The sequence below is a fragment of the Musca domestica genome, unplaced genomic scaffold, assembly GCF_030504385.1.
Source record: "Musca domestica strain aabys unplaced genomic scaffold, Musca_domestica.polishedcontigs.V.1.1 20, whole genome shotgun sequence".
NCBI lineage: Eukaryota > Metazoa > Arthropoda > Insecta > Diptera > Muscidae > Musca > Musca domestica.
The window spans coordinates 13521662-13539970 of NW_026712250.1; the positions used below are offsets into that span (position 1 = coordinate 13521662).

Consider the following 18309-nt stretch of genomic DNA (forward strand, 5'->3'; position numbering starts at 1 on the left):
TGTGGGGGAGGTACCAGAATGGGTGGGCTGATATCTATCATTTTCACACCAGATCTTGTTTTTGTGGAAATATTGGGATCTGTGAGATTTGAAGAGAATCGGATACTTATCTTTCATTTTATGAGTATTTTGGTTATTCAAAATTTCTACCCCTTTGTGAGGGAGGTATCAGAAGGTGAGGGCCAATATATCCCATATTCGCAGCAGGTCTTGTGTTGGTAGAAATATTGGGATGTGTGAAGTTCGGAAAGAATCGGATACTTATTTTGCATTTTATGGAAATTTCAGTTTTTCAAAAATGTTGACCCCCTTTGTGGGAGAGTTATCAGAAGGGGTGATCCGATTTTCCCCATTTTCACACCAGATATCCTGTTACTGAAAATATTAGGATGTATGAGATTTGAAGTGAATCGGATTCTTATTTCGCATTTTATGGGCATTTTGATTATTCCAAATTTTAACCCCTTTGTGGGTGAGGTATGAAAAGGTGTGGTCCGATATATCCCATCTTTACACCAGATCTTGCATTCCTAGAAATATTGGAATGTCTGAGATTTAAAGAGAATCGGATTCTTATGTCTTATTTTATAGGCATTTTGGTTATTCAAAATTTGGACCTCTTTGTGGGGGAGGTACCGAAAGGAGTGGCCCATTGTGTCCGTTCTTCATTTCAGACCTAGAGCTGCTAGAAATATTGAGATATGCGAAATTTGAAGACAATCGGACCCCTCTATCACATTTTATAAGCGCATGGATTTTTTGAAATTTTGATCCCTTTGTGGGGGAGGTACCAGAAATAATGGGCCAATATTGTTCATTTTTGCACCTGACCTAGCCCTGATAAAAATATTAGAATTTGCAAAATTTGCACAAAATTGGAAGACCTTTTCTTGTGCTATTAGGTAAATTATTTTCTGTGAAAAAATGTGGCCTTTGTGAGGAAGCTATCAAAAGGAATGGTCCGATATTACCCATCTTCGAACTCGATCTAAGTTTTATGATAATATTACGTTGTGCGAAGTTTGAACCGAATCGAACCATTTTTGCAATAAAAAATGTTCCAAATAAAATAAAAGCTTATATATATTTTCCCCTTTAGATTGCCGTTCAAGTCCCACCAATTAAAGCTTAAAGCTTACTAATGTGTAACAAGACCTAAACCAAAAGATAATTACTAATTCACAAAGTGAAAAAAATAATTAAAAAAAAATAATAAAATCAAAACCAAAAATAGTTAAATAAACATAAGACCACACCAAAGCTTTACTCAGCAGAATACCAATAAGAAAAAAATCAAAATCATAAAAAAGCTTTCCAGCCAACAAAAGTCAAAACGAAAATTGCAAGTGATACTCATGTGCTAGTGAAATAAAAAAATAATTAAATTAAATATATAACTCATCTACTCAACAAAAGCTCTAAACGTCTAAAAAGCTTTTTCCTCAAATCATCACAATCCGATTTCTATGCTAAAGCAAATACTGAGTAAACATCTGCTTACAAGAGCTAAATAAAATATATGAAGCTTTTGAAAAAAAAAAATAATAATAATTTTTTGAAAAAGCTCTCAAGCCTGTAACCTTAAAAGCGAGCGAAAAGAGCAACTAAATTCCGGAAATAAACAAAAAAAAAATGTAAAACAACAATTAATTCTTAAAAATATCAACACTACTTTCAAATCGCCGAAAAATGCTTGAGTTACTGGAAAAAAGCTACGACTAAAAAAAAAATAATTTTATGAAAAAAGCTTTTAAGTCTGTAACCTAAAAAGCTTATTCAAAACAGCAACCAAATTTTGGAAATAAAAAAAAACTAAAACAACAGCAAATCCTTAAAAATAGCAACACTACTTTCAAATGACCGAAAAAGCTTGAGTTACTAGAAAAAAGCTACGACCAAAGCTTAAAGCCTTTTGAGCCTTAAATATCATTAAATGGCAAGAAATCGATCAACAGCAGACCAAAAACTGACATTTTTTCAATAAAAAGTAACTTTTTAAGCGAAAGCTTTCAAGCCAATTGTTAAAGCTTTTGAAGATATCAAAGATTATTGGTGATTTTTGAAAACGGAAACATAAAAAAACCTCCTAAATTTCTCAAATTTGGAAAAAACAACCTCATCTCAAGAAAGCTTTCACTTCGAGCCACAAAGCTTTACCACAAAATATCAAGTTTCTGTTCGATCCACAAAGCTTTTCCACAAAATAATAAGTCTACCCAAAGGATTTTGGATTATAGGGCGATAAATGACATTTGGATTTTAAAAATATCAATTTTGCAAAAAAAGCTTTCAAGTCGGAGCTTAAAGCTTTCGGAAATATCTATAAATGGTACTGGAATTTTAGAAAAAGATGCACGAGAGGGCTTCTTATGCCCAAAAATAATCACAATTTAGCAGATTTTGGAGAACACACGCAGACTAAGCCCAAAGCTTTCAAGTTACAGCAAAAAGCTTTTGCGAAAAACCAAGTCTATTGGGTAATTCTTTAAAGCAAATGCCCCAAAGTATGCGAATTTAAGCAGAATCTGTAAGAAAATATCATTTAAGGGCAAAGCTTTTAAGTTTTGTTAAGAAAAGCTTTTGAAAAAATCCGCAAGCCGTTGGATCAAAAACAAAATTATAAGGAATTATTAAAAAGGGCACAAACTTAGCCGAAATATTATAAAAGGCTATAAAAACTTACTTTTGAAGCAAAAGCTTTCGGCTTGGATCACAGAGCTTTTATAAAATTCTATGACTTCGAATGGGATTTTAAAAATAATATCTCCAAAGGAAATTTAACCTAACTGAATTTTGAAAAAAAAAAAACAATTTCGACGAAAAGCTTTCAAGTCACCTCTAAGAGCTTTTGAAAAAAATCATGGTTGATATCAGATTTTGAAGTTTTAATGCCGAAGGAAGTCTAAAATTAGTAAAAATACTGAAAAAGAGAAATTCGGAAGAAAGCTCTTTTTTATGGAAAAAGCTTTCAAGTCTCCTTTAAGAGCTTTTGAAAAAACAAGGCTTCTGTCGATTTTTCAAAGTTTTAATGCCGGGAGAAGTCCAAAATTAATAAAAATACTGAAAAAGAGAAATTTGGAAAAAAGCTCTACTTTATGGGAAAAAAGCTTTCACCTTGGATCCTAAAGCTTTCAAGGCAATATAAAAGAAAATCGCATAAAATACATTTTTAGCAGTTTCTGAGAAACTAGAACCCTGAAAACTCCACTACTCCCCTTTGAAGAAAAAAAGCTCCAAAGCTCCACAATTAAGGATTTCAAATTATATGAATTTTTAAAGCTTTCAAAGTTTTCCGATAGAATGGCTCGCAAAAAGAAAACACCCCATGATGTTGAAGAGGAACCGGGTGCCTGCTCCGCCGATGCGGTATTGGTGGGCCTAGCTCCTCCCGAAAGACCACAGCGGAGTAGTTTAGATGAGCGCCAACTCTTCCATGCCAGCGACAGTGAAGTTTTCGATGTCAAAACCAAGACAGGCTTGCAGAAAAATAAATCCAATTTGTATTTGATTAAATCCTATTCGTTTATTGACAAAACCAATTCGCGCCGGCCGACGAGCTTAAATATACCACAAAAGCTGCAGGAGTTTGAAAACTATCACACCCTGTTGCTGGAGGAGGCTTCACCGGTCAAGGAGAAAGAGAAGCCCAAGAAAAAAGAGAAAATGGAAAAATCCTCGGCGTCAAAGAAAAATAAGGCAGCAGCCAAGAAGGATAAACTGGTGGATCCAGAGGATTTGAAGGAGTACCAGCATATTTTGAGAAATCCCAAATTGATTTTGGAATATGAGGCCCAACCGTGTACCAGTTCACGCAAGCGACCCCTGACCATTAGTGTGGATAATCCCCACAAACCGGTGGTGAAATCCAAGACCACTGAGGACATAGAGACCTCACCACAAATGAAACGCGAGTCCTTTATACGCTATAGCCTACAATCCATACGCCGGAGCTTTTCCTCATCGAAAAAATATCCCATATCCTCATCATCGTCGTCTTCTTCGGCTGCCTGTTCGTCGGCGTCGTCCACCACCTCCTCGGGTTCCTCGGGCCCAGAGAATGGCCCAAATAGTTTTAAAAAACCAAAATCTAAAACTAAGGAAAAGCAAAAGCTTCCGGAAAATGTTGTCGTCAAGGATATGGACAGTGGCTGTGAGGAAACCAATTTAGTGGAAAATCTCATTTCCATCGAAGTTACGCAACCACCAGCCAGCTGTACGACAAATAACCCTCTCACCCTGGCCGCCTCAGCATCCAATGCAGCCGGTTTGGCTGTGCTACAAGAAGAGGATGAAAAGGATTTACAAGAAAGGTAAGTATCCTTAAGTAGTGTGTGTCTCTCTCTCTCTCTTTTCCTCTCTCATTTGCCATTCTAAATCTCTGAGAAACAAATCCAGCGCCCACGTAAAGCTTGTGCTTTTTTTCCTACATTTGGTTTGGGGTTGTTTGTTGTGCCTGCCATGCTTTTAGAGGATTTTAGCAAATATCCTTAGAGAAAGAAAATCACAGAGAAGCACACAGGCCACTCAACCACACAGCATAGTCGCACACTCAGATGCGTACTACTGCTACTACTACTACTGCGGCCAGAGATGTGCTAAGGGAAAAGTTCAAGGTCATAGATTTTTCTACAATCGTAGCTGCAAGGATTTCAAAATGAAGATTTCTTTTCAATGGGTTGTTGGTTTTTTTCACAGCATTGTTGGAAAAATCCTTTGGGGGAAAAATTATGAATGGAGGACTATCGGCTATGAAATTTTTAAGGAATATATTTTTAAATAATTTTTTTAAATTAGTATATTAACGATTTTTTCTAAGTTGTTTTTCGGCGAATCTTTTTTGAAACAGTTTTGAATAGAAGTATATTTTCAAGGATATTTTTCCAAAGGACTTAAAAATCAGAAAAATTGGATTTTAAGAATATTTTTTTTAAAGGAGAAATAAGTTGTTTTTCGGCGACTCTTTTTTGAAACACTTTTGGAGACAGGCATTGTTGTTGGTGCGAAATTATGAATGAAGGACTATCGGTGAAGATATTATGGGGAATATTTTCTTAAAGGACTTTTCTTAAATTCTTGAACCAACGATTTTTATAAGTTGTTTTTCGGCGAATCTTTTTTGAAACAGTTTTGAACATACGTCTATTTCAAAGAATATTTTTCCAAAGGCTATAAGATCTTTAGATTTTTTGATTATTTTTTAAAGGAGAAATAAGTTGTTTTTCGGCGAATCTTTTTGCAAAACTTTCGGTCATTCGAACGAAAGGACATTTCTTAAAAGCCTTTTAGAAAAAACATTGATTGTTTACCAATATTTTTTCAAGGTCCCAAAGTTATTTAAACACGTTCTTCGGTGATACTCCAGAAAAATGGAATTTATTACGAATATTTTCGAAAGCCTCAAAGATACTTAAGTGTTGTTTTCCGGTGAAAAATTTTAAAGATTTTTTATAAGTGTTTTTTGGCGACTGTTTTTGAAACACTTTCGTTGAATTATCGTCGGTTTTGAAGGATGAAATTTGATTTTAAGAATATTTTTTTCAAGAGAGCAAAAACATGTTAAAAGGTTTTTTTTTTTCGGCGAATCTTTTTTGAAAAACTTGGGGAGACTCTAAAGTTGGGTTTTAAGGATATTTTCCTAAAGGACTTATAAATAACAAAATGTTGATTTTTTAGAATATTTTTTTTTTATAGAGGACGAAGATTTGAAGCATTTGTAAGTTGTTTTTCGGCGAATCTTTTTGCAAAACTTTTGAAAATTCGAACGAAAGGGAATTTTTTAAAAGACTTTTAGAAAAAAATTTGATTTCTTACCAATATTTTTTCAAGGTCCCAAAGTAATTTAAACTCGTTTTTCGGTAATATTTTTGGAAAGACTTTCAGAGTCAAGAATGTTGACCTTTAAGATACTTATGACCTGCTTTCCAGTGAAAAATTTTAAAGATTTTTATAAGTTGTTTTTTCGGCGAATCTTTTTTGCAACATTGTTGGAGTCACTAATGTCGGTTTTGAAGGACAAAATTTGATTTTAAAAATATTTTTTTTTAAGAAGAAAAAAAAAATTGTAAGTTTTTTTCGGCAAATTTTTTTTAAACACTTTTGGAGAAGTGACCATCCGTTTGGAGGGATATTTTTCCAAAGGTCTCATAGATCAGAAAAATTCCCTTTTTAAAAATATTTTTTTTAAAGAAGAAACAAATCTTTTTGCAATGCTTTCAGAAGACTTATAGAAAAAGATTTCGCAAATATTTTTTTCGGTAAAGCTTTTTTGAAGGATTTCCAGTGACAAGAACGTTGACATTAAAGGATATTTTCTGAATAACTTCTGGATTAGAAAAAATAGAATTTATTACGAGCCTTAAAGAGGTTTAGAAGTTTTTTCCCGTTAAATCTTTTAGGGAGTATCCCAAATATATTTATAAGTTGTTTTCCGGCGAATCTTTTTTAAAAAGGACTTATAGGTCAGAAAAAATACCTTTATCCTTTGTCCTAAAGACCACAGCACATGAGCTTTTTGACAATATGTTTCTCAAAGTGTTATAGAAACAAATGTAGAATTTTGAGAAGATTTTTCCGGGTTAAAATATTGGGAAAAGGTTTTCAAAAGGATTTTTTAAAATTCGAATGTAATGGCTTATTATGGGTATTTTTCAGGGGAAATCTTTTTGCCAGGCTGAATTTTATGGACATTTTTTCAGGACTTATAGATAGGAAAAATTCAATAGTTTTCAGAAACATTGTTACAAAAAATTGTAAATTATTAAATAATATTTTTTTCGAAGATATTTAAGACGATTTGAAATGTTAAGGATGTAGTTTCGAAGGACTCCATTAAAAATTTTAATTTTTAACAAAAACATTTTTTAAGATATTTATAAGTTGTTTTTCGGCGAATCTTTTTTGAAAGGCTTTCGAAGTCACAAACTTAGATTTTTAAGACCAGAAAATGTTGTTTTTCCTTTGTCCTAAAGAGGCACGAGGCTCCTTTAAACCACTAAAAGTTGAATTTTTAAAACATTTTCCAAATGATTTTCGAGGATATATTTAGGTCACAAAACATGCATTTCAAGTCATAAGTCTTGTCATGCTGGCTACAAAACATTAATTTCTAAGGATATTTTTCTCAAGGATCTATAGACCTCAAAATGGGGATTTTTTTCTGAAAACCCTATAGACGGACAGAAGACGATCACGAAACGTGTTTTTTAGAATTTTCTTGAAGGAACTAACAAGGACAATACATAAAGTTTCTACGATCATTTTTTTTGGAGGACAATAGTTTGGTTTGGCCAATATATATCGGCCACAAAACATGGAGTTCTTAAGAATACCTTTTCATCCTCTTGCTGCCAATAGGATTATTTTAAGGATATTTTTCTCAAGGATCTATAGACCTCCAAATTGGGATTTTATCTAAACTTCCTATAGATGAACAAAAGGGTATTACAAATCGTGGATTTTTAAGAATGTTTCTGAAATGAAACTAACGAGGATAATACGTAAAGTTTTTACGAATATTTTTTGAAGGACAAATTGACCAAAAAATGTGAAATTTTTTCTAGGACTTGGTCCATTGTCCTGGATTTTTTAAGATTTTTTTTTCAACAATGTATGCAGCACAATAGTCGGATTTTTGAAAAATTGACAAGGAGCTTTGATATTTTTAGAATATTTCCTTAATAACATATTGACCACAAAATGTGGATTTTCTAAGAATATTTCTTTAATAACCTAATGACCACAAAACGCGGATGTTTTTAAGAATATTTCTAGAAGGGCACATTGGCCAAAAAATTTGGATTTTCTAAGAATATTTCTAAGATTACTTCCTCAAAGAACATACGTAAATTTTTTACGAATATTTTGAAGGACAAGTTGGTCACAAAATTTGGATTCTTTGGGAAGGTTTTCTCCAGGACGAACGTGCATTTTTGAAGATTTTTTCCAACTACCATAGGAGCATAAAAGGTGGATTTATGAAGAGTAGATCACGAATCTTGCATGGTTTAAAAATATTTATTGAAGAATCTAATGACCACGAAAATTGGATTTTCTAAGAATATTTCTTGAAGGACCTGTTGATCACGAAAATTGGATATTTTAAGAATATTTCTTAAAGGACTTCTTGACTACCAAACTTGGATTTTTTAAGAATATTACTTGTAGGAACCTATTGACCACGAAACTTGGATGGTTTAAGAACATTACTTGAAGGAGTATTTCTAGAAGGACACATTGGCCAGAAAACGTGGAGTTTTTGGAAATAATTCTTAAAGGACCAATTGGACCAAAAGTCATGGATTTTCATGAGAATATATGTTGAACGCCATATAGGCCTCGAGGATGTTTTACGAATATTTCTTGAAGCAGCCCCTATGGATGAAGAGTGGATTTTTTAAATTATTTTCCTGATGGACCTTTGGAATTATAAACCTTAAAAGTTTTTAATATATTTTTTCTCACGGACTCTCTGAATGTCTTTCAAAATTCAATATTTCTTCTGGAACATTGTCCAAAGTTTTCCCGAAAATATTTTTAGTTTTTACGTAAAATCAGTGGGCGTAAGTTGTTTTTCGGCGAACCTTTTTTAGTATCTGCAAAATAACATAGGAACTTTTCAAGAAGATTTTTCAAAAAATAATTTTAAAATATTCTTTAAATTAATTCTGGGGATATAAGTTGCTTTCCGGTGTGTCTGGAAATTTGGATACTGTGCTTCTATTTTTTTTTTTTTTTTTGCAAAAGTTTTCAAGGAATTTTGTAGTTATCATTTTTTTAAGTAAGTTGTTTTTCGGCGAATCTTTTTTTGTCTCTGCAAAATTTTAAATTCATAGAGGTGTTAAAAAAAGTCGAAATGTTTTCAAATATATTTTTATAATATTTTTTTAAAATAAATTCAATCTGCATAAGTTGTGTTCGGGTGAAACCTTTTTGTATTTGGAAATAAAATTTTTTTTTTTGGAAAAATCTTCAAGGATATTTTATGAATATACTTTTTTTTTTTTGTAAAATCAATGGATGTAAGTTGTTTTTCGGCGAATCTTTTATGTTTCTTCAAAATTTTAATTTTGAAAATTTGAAAGTTTGCAGGTTTTTCGTTTTTAATAGTTTAGTTTCTCTAAGGCCATAAAATCTGATAACGAATTTATTTTCTTAAAAATTTTAATCGTCGATTTGGTAATTTCCTCTGAATCCAGTCTGCAAAAATAATTTTTTTTAGAAACTAAAATTTTGCCATTTTTTCAACCCTTCAAAATGTTGGCTGCCTTAAAGAAATTGTAATGCCACCTAACCTCCATTGCTTGGCACATAACCTTTTGGAAGACATTCAATAATATATGTATCGTCATGTGAAAATCTATTTTACGTGTTTGCCAAACATTTATCATATTTCTTGATGGGGGGAAAACGCAACAAAAATACAAGTGTTTCAAAAGAAAGCTACACATGTCGGTGAGAGGCCCTTGCATGTTATGTGCTTTTTTGGGGGGAGATTTTCGTACTTGTTTCTTAAAGAAACGAAGCCAGCAATTAAATATGCACTTTGTTTTAATGGCATCGGTATTTAAATATTTGTTCGTGTGGCTTTTTATAATGGCTTTCCAAGCTGAAGCAAAGAACTAGAAGTCATATCGCCGCCAAGGGAAACGATTAAATATTATTTGAAAATGAGCTGGCTTTCTTTGGCTGGCAAAACAAATGTAAAACGGATATCCGTTTGAGGCATTTTGCAAAAATATGCTGTGGGATATCTAGAACATGAAGGAAAAGAAATGGTCTCTAATCAAAAACTATTTCAAATTTCATAAAGAAAAAATAGAATTGTATATTTCATAATCCAAGACGTTGAGTGGAAGAAATTATTCTTTAGCAAGACCTTTTTTTTGGTCTCTGATATTATATTTTTGGAGAGTTGAAAGTCTCCTCTTTCATTTGCTGGCCATTTTGTGGCGATACACAATCGGGGGCCGGAGCTATGACTAAATGACTAAGGTATTCACAGTAGCATTGAAATTGTGCAAAATGTTATAACTTGCTATACATATTTTTAACATTTTGAAGGGGTTGTAGATTGAAATATGGCATAATTCTACATTACAGGAAAGATAAGAGGCTATACTTTATATCTTAAAAAAATTTTATAAAGTTACAGCGATTAATTCCCTAGTTATGGCCTCTAGAAGGTGATTACTCAAAAAGGCCCAAAATTTGGTAGTTTTCAGCAATTACCCTAATTTGGGTGTATCTCCGGTACTAAATCGATTACATAAATAGAAATTTCCTCTCTGTAAAGAGGAGACATTATTTTTTCTAAAAAATATTGAAATACACCATGTCAACTTTCGTTATTAAGGACAAAATCAGTTTAAATCACAAAATGTGTAAACCCGAAATAAAAAATTAATTTTGGGCATTTTTTGGTATTATTTTTTTTTAGAAATTTCCAATAGAACTCTGATAATATTGTGCATTATTTAGCGGCAGATATTCCTTACATTCAAAATCATAAAAGTTTATAAAGATACACTAACGATTTCCAAAGTTATGGCCTCTAGAAGGTGATTACTCAAAAAGGCCCAAAATTTGGTAGTTTTCAGCACCTACATTAATTTGGGAATTTCTACGGTACTAAAATAGCTATATATATTAAAATTACATATCTGCAAAGTGGAGACAATCCCTTTTCATAAAAAAGTAAAAAAAAAATTAAATTGCACATCCCAACTTCCGTTCATTAGCGATAAAATCATTTTAAATCACAAAATGTGTGAACCAAATATTAAAAATAAATTTTGGACAATTTTTTGGTATTATTTTTTTTAGAAATTTCAACTAGAACTCTGACAATATTGTACATTTTGTAATGGCAGGTATTCTGCGCATTCACAATCATGTTACCTTATAAAGATACACCAATGATTTCCAAAGTTATGGCCTCTAGAAGCTGATAACTCAAAAAGGCCCAAAATTTGGTAGTTTTCAGCACTTACATTAATTTGGGTATATCTCCGGTACTAAAATAGCTATAACTATTAAAATTACATATCAATAAAGGGGAGACATCCCTCTTTCAAAAAAAAGCTAGAATACCACGACCAAACTTTCTTCATTAGAGGCAAAATCGGTTAAAATTACAAAATATGTAAATCCCAAATTAAAATGAAATTTTGGACATTTTTTGGTATTATTTTTTTTTTATAGAAATTTCAAGTAGAACTCTGACAATATTGTACATTATTTAGCGGCAGGTATTCCTCACATTGATAACTTATAAAGATCACTAATGATTTCCAAAGTTATGGCCTCTAGAAGGTGATTACTTAAAAAGGCCCAAAATTTGGTAGTTTTAAGCACATACATAAATTTTGGTATATCTCCGGAACTAAAACAGCTATATCAATAAAAATTGCATTTCGGTAAAGGGGAGACAATTCATTTTCCATAAAAAACAGTGTACCACATCTCAACTTCCGTCATTATGGACAAAATCATTTTAAATCACAAAATGTGTAAACCCGAAATAAAAAAATTATTTTGGACAATTTTTGGTATTATTTTTTTTTTTAGAAATTTCAAGTAGAACTCTTATAATATTGTACATTATTTAGCGGCAGGTATTCTGCACATTTAAAATCGTGTCATTTTATGAAGATATACCACTGATTAGCGAAGTTATGGCATCTAGAAGTTGATGACTCAAAAAGGTCGGAAAATTAGTACTTTTCAGCATCTATTTTCAATTGGATTTATCTCTGGTATTATTCCAGCCAAATCAATGAAAGTTTCATCTCCGTAAAGGGGACACGTTCCTCTTCTCCCCCATTCAATATCAAGGAACAAAAAAGAAAATGTTTATAACTGAAGGACTAAATCTAAATAAAAATGTTAATTCACAAAAAAATATATATATTTTTGTGAAAATATTCTTTAATTTTTTCAAACAAAAATTTTAATTAAATATATGGCAACCTTGTAGATTATTTTATATATAAACTCCTAAACTTTCAAAATCAGTTTATATCATAAAGATTCGTCAATTATTTCTCAAGTTCTGACCTCTAGACTGTGATTACTTAAAATGACAAAAATTTTGGAACTTTTCGGTTGTTGTATTTATTTGGCCATATCTCTGGTATTTTGGGAGCTACATCAACAAAATGTACATGGTTACAAAGGCAAGACACCTCTTTCAGAAATCCATTTAATATCAAGGACCAAAATAGGTCTTTTAAAATGTGGAAGAACTAAATCCAAATAATATTTTTAATTCACAAAAAAAAAATAATATTTTTGGAAAATATTATTTAATTTTTTTAAATAAAATATTAAACAAATATGTGGCAACATTATTGAATATTTCATAGAAAAACTCTCACACTTTCAAAATTTTGATATATCATAAAGATTCTCCGATTATTGCCGAAGTTATGACCTCCAGACGGCGATTACTTAAAATAACAAAAATTTTACCCGTTTTCGGTCACTGTCTTCATTTGCACATAACTCTGCAATTTTGAGAGATATCTGGTAGAAAGTTACATCGATGTGAAGGTGAGGTAACTATCTTCCAAACATACTTTATAATAAACAAGGACTTGTGCCTTCTTATTGAGGTTATAAATCAAACTACAAAAATATATTATAAAAAAAACAAAAATAATAATTTCGAAATGATTTTGGAATTTTCATTATTTTTTTTGGAAACTTTCAATGAAACATTGGCAAGCATTTCACATTTCTGAAAACAGGATCTTTTTCACTTTCAAAATCATTTGGTTTCATTAAGATCCATGGAGAACTTTGCATGTTATGACCTCCAGAATCTCATTACCCAAAAAGGCCAAAAATTTGCCACTTTTCATTACTTGTCTTTAATTGGCTATATCTTGGGAATTTTGTGGGCTATATCTACAAAATTTGCACCATAGTAAAGGTGAGACTCTCTTCTTTTATATATAATTCATTTTGATAGGATAAGCAGACAGAAGTTTAGTCGTAATAAAATAGATATGTGAACCTTATGTCTTGATAAAACAATAGTGAGTAATTGGTGGGTAGTGGGTAATTGGTTTTATATTTTTTTTAGGAATTTTCAAATAAGAAATATGGCAATATTTTACATTATTGTAGTGAAAATGTCCTATACTTTGAAAAATCTCTACTTTTTGGAAGCCCTATATATTCCTTTCGCAATTGTGATCTCTAGACTATGATTACCCAACATTTGGCCAAATTCCTGCATTGACTTTGATTTACATGAAAACTTTGCGGGTTTTGAGACAGAGGAAAGATTAGAAAAGAAGATTAAGGGGGCAGTTTTAATATTAATTGATATAAGTTGTTTTTCGGCGAAATCTTTTGGTTTTTTTTTGGAAAATTGACTTGTCCAAAAATGAGATTTTTTGACAACTTATTTTAACCATCAATTTTGTGATTACGAATTTCATTCAAGTTTTTCGGCTTGAAATGCTGTCTCTTCAATTTTTGTTTTTGTTTTTTTGTAATCACTAGGTGAATTGTTGACATTTTGAACTACACTAGACCCAAATCTCTGGAATCGGTATATTTTGGGTCATATATTCTTGACCTTATCCAAAAATATAGCAATAAAGAAAGTGGCGCCCGACATGGGTTCAAAATATAATTTAAAATTTTTTTTATTTATTTATTTTTTTTATTTATTTATTTTTTATTTATTTATTTATTTTTTTTTTTTTTTGAATATTTTCTTTTCAAATAAAATGTGTCTCTTTTTCGTTTCTCTTATCTTTTCGAATATTCCCATTGATCCATCTTCTGAATATTTTTTTTCTTTAAAATTTTTTATGTATTTCTTCTTCTTCTCCTTGCTTTGCCATGCTTCGCCCAAAAGAAATCCCACCCAAATTCATAATTAATGAGAGTCATTGAAGAGTAATTATCCGCAGAAAACCAAATAATGAAAATAATTGCAATATCCGCCGGCCGCATAATCCCTTGACACGCAAAGCGGTAAATGATGATCAGGGTTATGGTTAACTGGTGGTGGCTATGATGTGTGGTGCTTGGTGGCAGTTACCGTTACTATGCCACAGCATGGCATGGTTGAAAACAACCGGTGTTATGCTGGGTTGGGAAGAGGAATGGAGGCTAGCCGAAAAATATGTTATATTTTGATAAATCATATTTTGACCCCACGTCGGGCGCCATTCTGAAGAAATATTTTTTTCAGCTTTCACAATTAAAAAAAAAAAAACAAATATTTTCCGGGAAACCCAATTAGCTTTTTTTTTTCTTCTAGAACATTGAAAATCTCCCCATATTCCCAACCCCTCCGCCCATTCCCAACTAAATTGCCTGTTATTGATGCTGTTGTCGGATTTATATGCAATATTTTAAATTGCATTTAAATTGTTATTGAAAACTGGGTCAATTATCGGCAAAAGTACTGTGGGCAGTGAGTGGGGCTGGGAGAGAGAGAGAGGGAGAGAGAGAGAGAAATTTATTTTTCAGAGATTGATTTTCAACTGCAACTGCCGGTCGACGATTTGTCTTTGTTTTGTGGAGGTTCAAGTTAAACATTTTTAATTTGACATTTTTATTAATTTTTAATTTAATAAAAATTTGTTTATTCAATATGGGCAACAGTTTGTTGTTGTTGATGCAAATGGTAGACTATGGCGGGCAACAAAAACAACAAGGAAAAAATAATTGTTGCTCTGTGGGCTTGTTATTAATCCATTTGTCTTCCTGCTGCCATTTAGAATATTTAAAAAAATCCAATTAAAGACCTTAGCATTTTCTCTCTCTCTCCTCTCCTCCCCTAGATTAATCCATTACTAGCTGGTGGGGAAGGGGGTTTATTTTCAGATTATTTTTTTTTTTTTTTTTAGGTTTTGATATGAATGAAATATGGCGTTACATTTTTTTCTCTCAGATATTGTTTCGAATAAAAAAAAATGAAAAAAATAAAAAAAATTGTATTCCAAGTCAAATGAATTGGAAAATTATTGGCTTATAAAACTTGTGTAAGATTCTAGATAAAAATACGTATTTTTTAATATTTTTCCATGTGGGGCAGCAAATTTGGTTTCCTTGGAATTTGAGATTTTTTCTAACAAAAACAAAAAAAAAAAAAAAAACAAAAGAAAAAGAAAATAGAAAATGTGCCAATTTTTCCGACACGTTATTTGCTGTCAATGTTGTTTTTCCAAGAGATTTATTTTTAGAATTTTTTTATTTTTTTTTTTATTATTTTTTTTATTTTTTATTTTTTTTGACTGAGGGAAAGTGTTTTGCAACAAATATTTTTCAGGGTGTCAATATTTAGAAATCGAAAGTAGTTTTCTTTTTGCGACGAAGGTCTTTGAGATGGAAAAGAAATCCGCATTAATTTATTAAAAAAAAAACAAGTAAAAAAGCTGTAAGCCTGTATATTCATATCGGTTTCGTAGATCCAGGTTTTGGACCCAGATTTTTGGGTCAAATATACGGTTATCAGGGTCCGTCGCCATATCATATAGAAAAATTTGTAAAATTAAAAGTGTTTCCATCTCATTTCGATTTTATACCAAATTGACGTACAAGACATGATTTTATCGGGTCAACGTTAAGGAGGAAAATATTCTACGTCAAATTTTACTATGGGCCTTCAAACAAACGGAATCTGTAGCTATAACAGATTTCGATAAAAAGTCCGCTGCAGGGTGGCCATAATGCTAATAATATTTTAAGAAATTAATTTTTTTTCTTTATTTTGCACCAGAGCAAATTAGGACATTTAGTTTTCATTTTAGGTTAGTATTATCAAGGAGAAAATTATTCCTTATCCAATTTCACTATAGGTCTCAGAAGAAATCAAATCGGTAGCTTTAAGGTGAACCCATGAAATATCGCTGACAAGTAGCCAATAATAGTGCATTCTAAATTTATTTTTTAATTTGTTGCTGTTTTAGATATCGTACCGATTTGACCCGGTAATTTTTATTTTAGTGTGATACCTTCAAAGAAAAAAATCTTCCCCATCAAATTTCACTAGGGGTCACCGAAAAATTGGAATCGGTAGCTATAACAGAAACCGATCAAATATCGGCGACAATTAGCCAATAATAATGCATTCCAAATGCATTTTTTAATTTTTTCCATTTTTAGATATGGTACCGATTTGACCCGGTATTTTTTATTTTAGAGCATTACTTTCAAAAGAAAAAATCTTCCCCATCAAATTCCACTATGGGTCACCGAACAAATGAAATCGGTAGGTATAGCAGAAACCGATCAAATATAGCTGACAAATAGCCAATAATAATGCATTCTAAATTTATTTAATTTTTTACTTTTCTAGATATGGTACCGATTTGACCCAGAATTTTTTATTTTAGAGCATTACTTTCAAAAGAAAAAATCTTCCCTATCAAATTCTACTGTGGGTCACCGAAAAAATGAAATCGGTAGCTATAACAGAAACCGATTAAATATCGGTGCCAAGTAGCCAGTAGTAATGCATTCTCAATTTATTTTTTAATTTTTTACTGTTTTGGATATCGTAACGATTTGACCCGGTATTTTTTATTTTAGAGTATTGCTTTCAAAAGAAAAATTACTCCCCCAAAAATTCTACTATAGGTCACTGAAAAATTGGAATCGGCAGCTATAACAGAAACCGATCAAATATCGCTCATAATTAATCAAATATGGTAATATCCCCAAGTATTTTTTTTATTTCTGACTTCTTTCCATTTGGCGACGATTTGACCTTTAAATTTCCATTTGAGAGGAGTACTTCCAAAAGAAAAAATATTCTCCATCAAATTTCATTGTAGGTCTCTGAATATACGAAATCGATAGCTATAATAGAAACCATCGAAATATCGGTGAGAAATAGTCAATTACGATAATATTGCAAGAATTTTCGAAAAATGTTACCCATTTTGATATGGTCCCGAATTGTACCTCAAATTTTCATTTTAGGCAAGTATTGTTAGAGAGAAAAATATTCTCCATCAAATTTCATTATAGGTCTCTGAATATACGAAATCGATAGCTATAATAGAAACTATTGAAATATCGGATAGAAATAGCCAATTATGATAGTATTGCAAGAATTTTCGAAAAATGTTACCCTTTTTGATATTGTCCCAAATTGTCCTTCAAATTTTAATTTTAGGTGAGTATTGTTGGAGAGAAAAATATTCTCCATCAAATTTCATTATAGGTCTCTGAATATACGAAATCGATAGCTATAATAGAAACCATTGAAATATCGGTGAGGAATAGTCAATTAGGATAGTATTGCAAGAATTTTCGAAAAATGTTACCCTTTTTGATATTGTCCCAAATTGTTCCTAAATTTTCCATTTTAGGTGAGTATTGTTAGAGAGAAAAATATTCTCCATCAAATTTCATTATAGGTCTCTGAATATACGAAATCGATAGCTATAAAAGAAACCATTGAAATATCGATGAGAAATAGCCAATTATGATAGTATTGCAAGAATTTTCGAAAAATGTTACCCTTTTTGATATTGTCCCAAATTGTACCTCAAATTTTCATTTTAGGCGAGTATTGTTAGAGAGAAAAATATTCTCCATCAAATTTCATTATGGGTCTCAGAACAAAAGAAATCGGTAGCCATAGGAGAATCCCGTGAAATATTAATGGCAATTACAGAATAATAATGTGGTCTCATGAAGAGATTTCAATTTTAAATATTAGGTAATGTTCCGATGTCTATAAGTTGGTTTGATGTTTTCCCACCCAGCAGGTTGTTTTTGAAAATTTCAAAAAGTAACATTTTTCAATCAAAAAAATTGAAAAATTATGTTTTTGTTTTGAAATTTTCCCAAATTTACAGAACATAATTTTCAAAATTGTTTTTCATTCCGTCGAAATAAACAAATCGTAATTTTTTGTTTACATTTAATTTTGAAACACTTATGGTGGTTTCCATTAAAATGTTATTCAACTGTGGACCCTTGGGCGGAAACTGAAAGTGCCGGCAGGCAGTCAGTCAGGCACACCACCATCATCAACGGCATTATTTCCACATTTGGCTTTTGGGAAAACAAAATTATTGGCATAGGTTCAATTTAAATGACGATGCATTCAATTGTAACCTGCTCCCTACCCCACAGCCCAGCAGTCGCAACAGCAGCTGGCGCCCAACATTCCACCCAGAAAACAAACTTGACTAAATAAATGAGCCGATGACATCGTCAGGTGGAGGTCACACAATTTGGTGTCACTTTTCGATGGCATTATTTAAGAGATTGTGTTTTTCCTCCCGTTTTTCCGAAATGGAAAAAATTGCAGGAGAACAAAGCAATGTCAGA

General features: G+C 31.7%; 1 protein-coding gene across 1 annotated transcript in view; it reads left to right on the forward strand.

Moving 5' to 3' along the window:
* Nucleotides 1-2904: 2904 nt before the first annotated feature.
* Nucleotides 2905-18309, forward strand: part of LOC101901800 (serine-rich adhesin for platelets) — a 133496-nt gene continuing 118091 nt past the window's right edge. The window contains exon 1 of the mRNA XM_005183623.4: nt 2905-4310. Coding sequence (XP_005183680.2) covers nt 3301-4310 — 1010 coding nt within the window. The 5' untranslated portion in view covers nt 2905-3300. The remainder of the gene's footprint in view (nt 4311-18309) is intronic.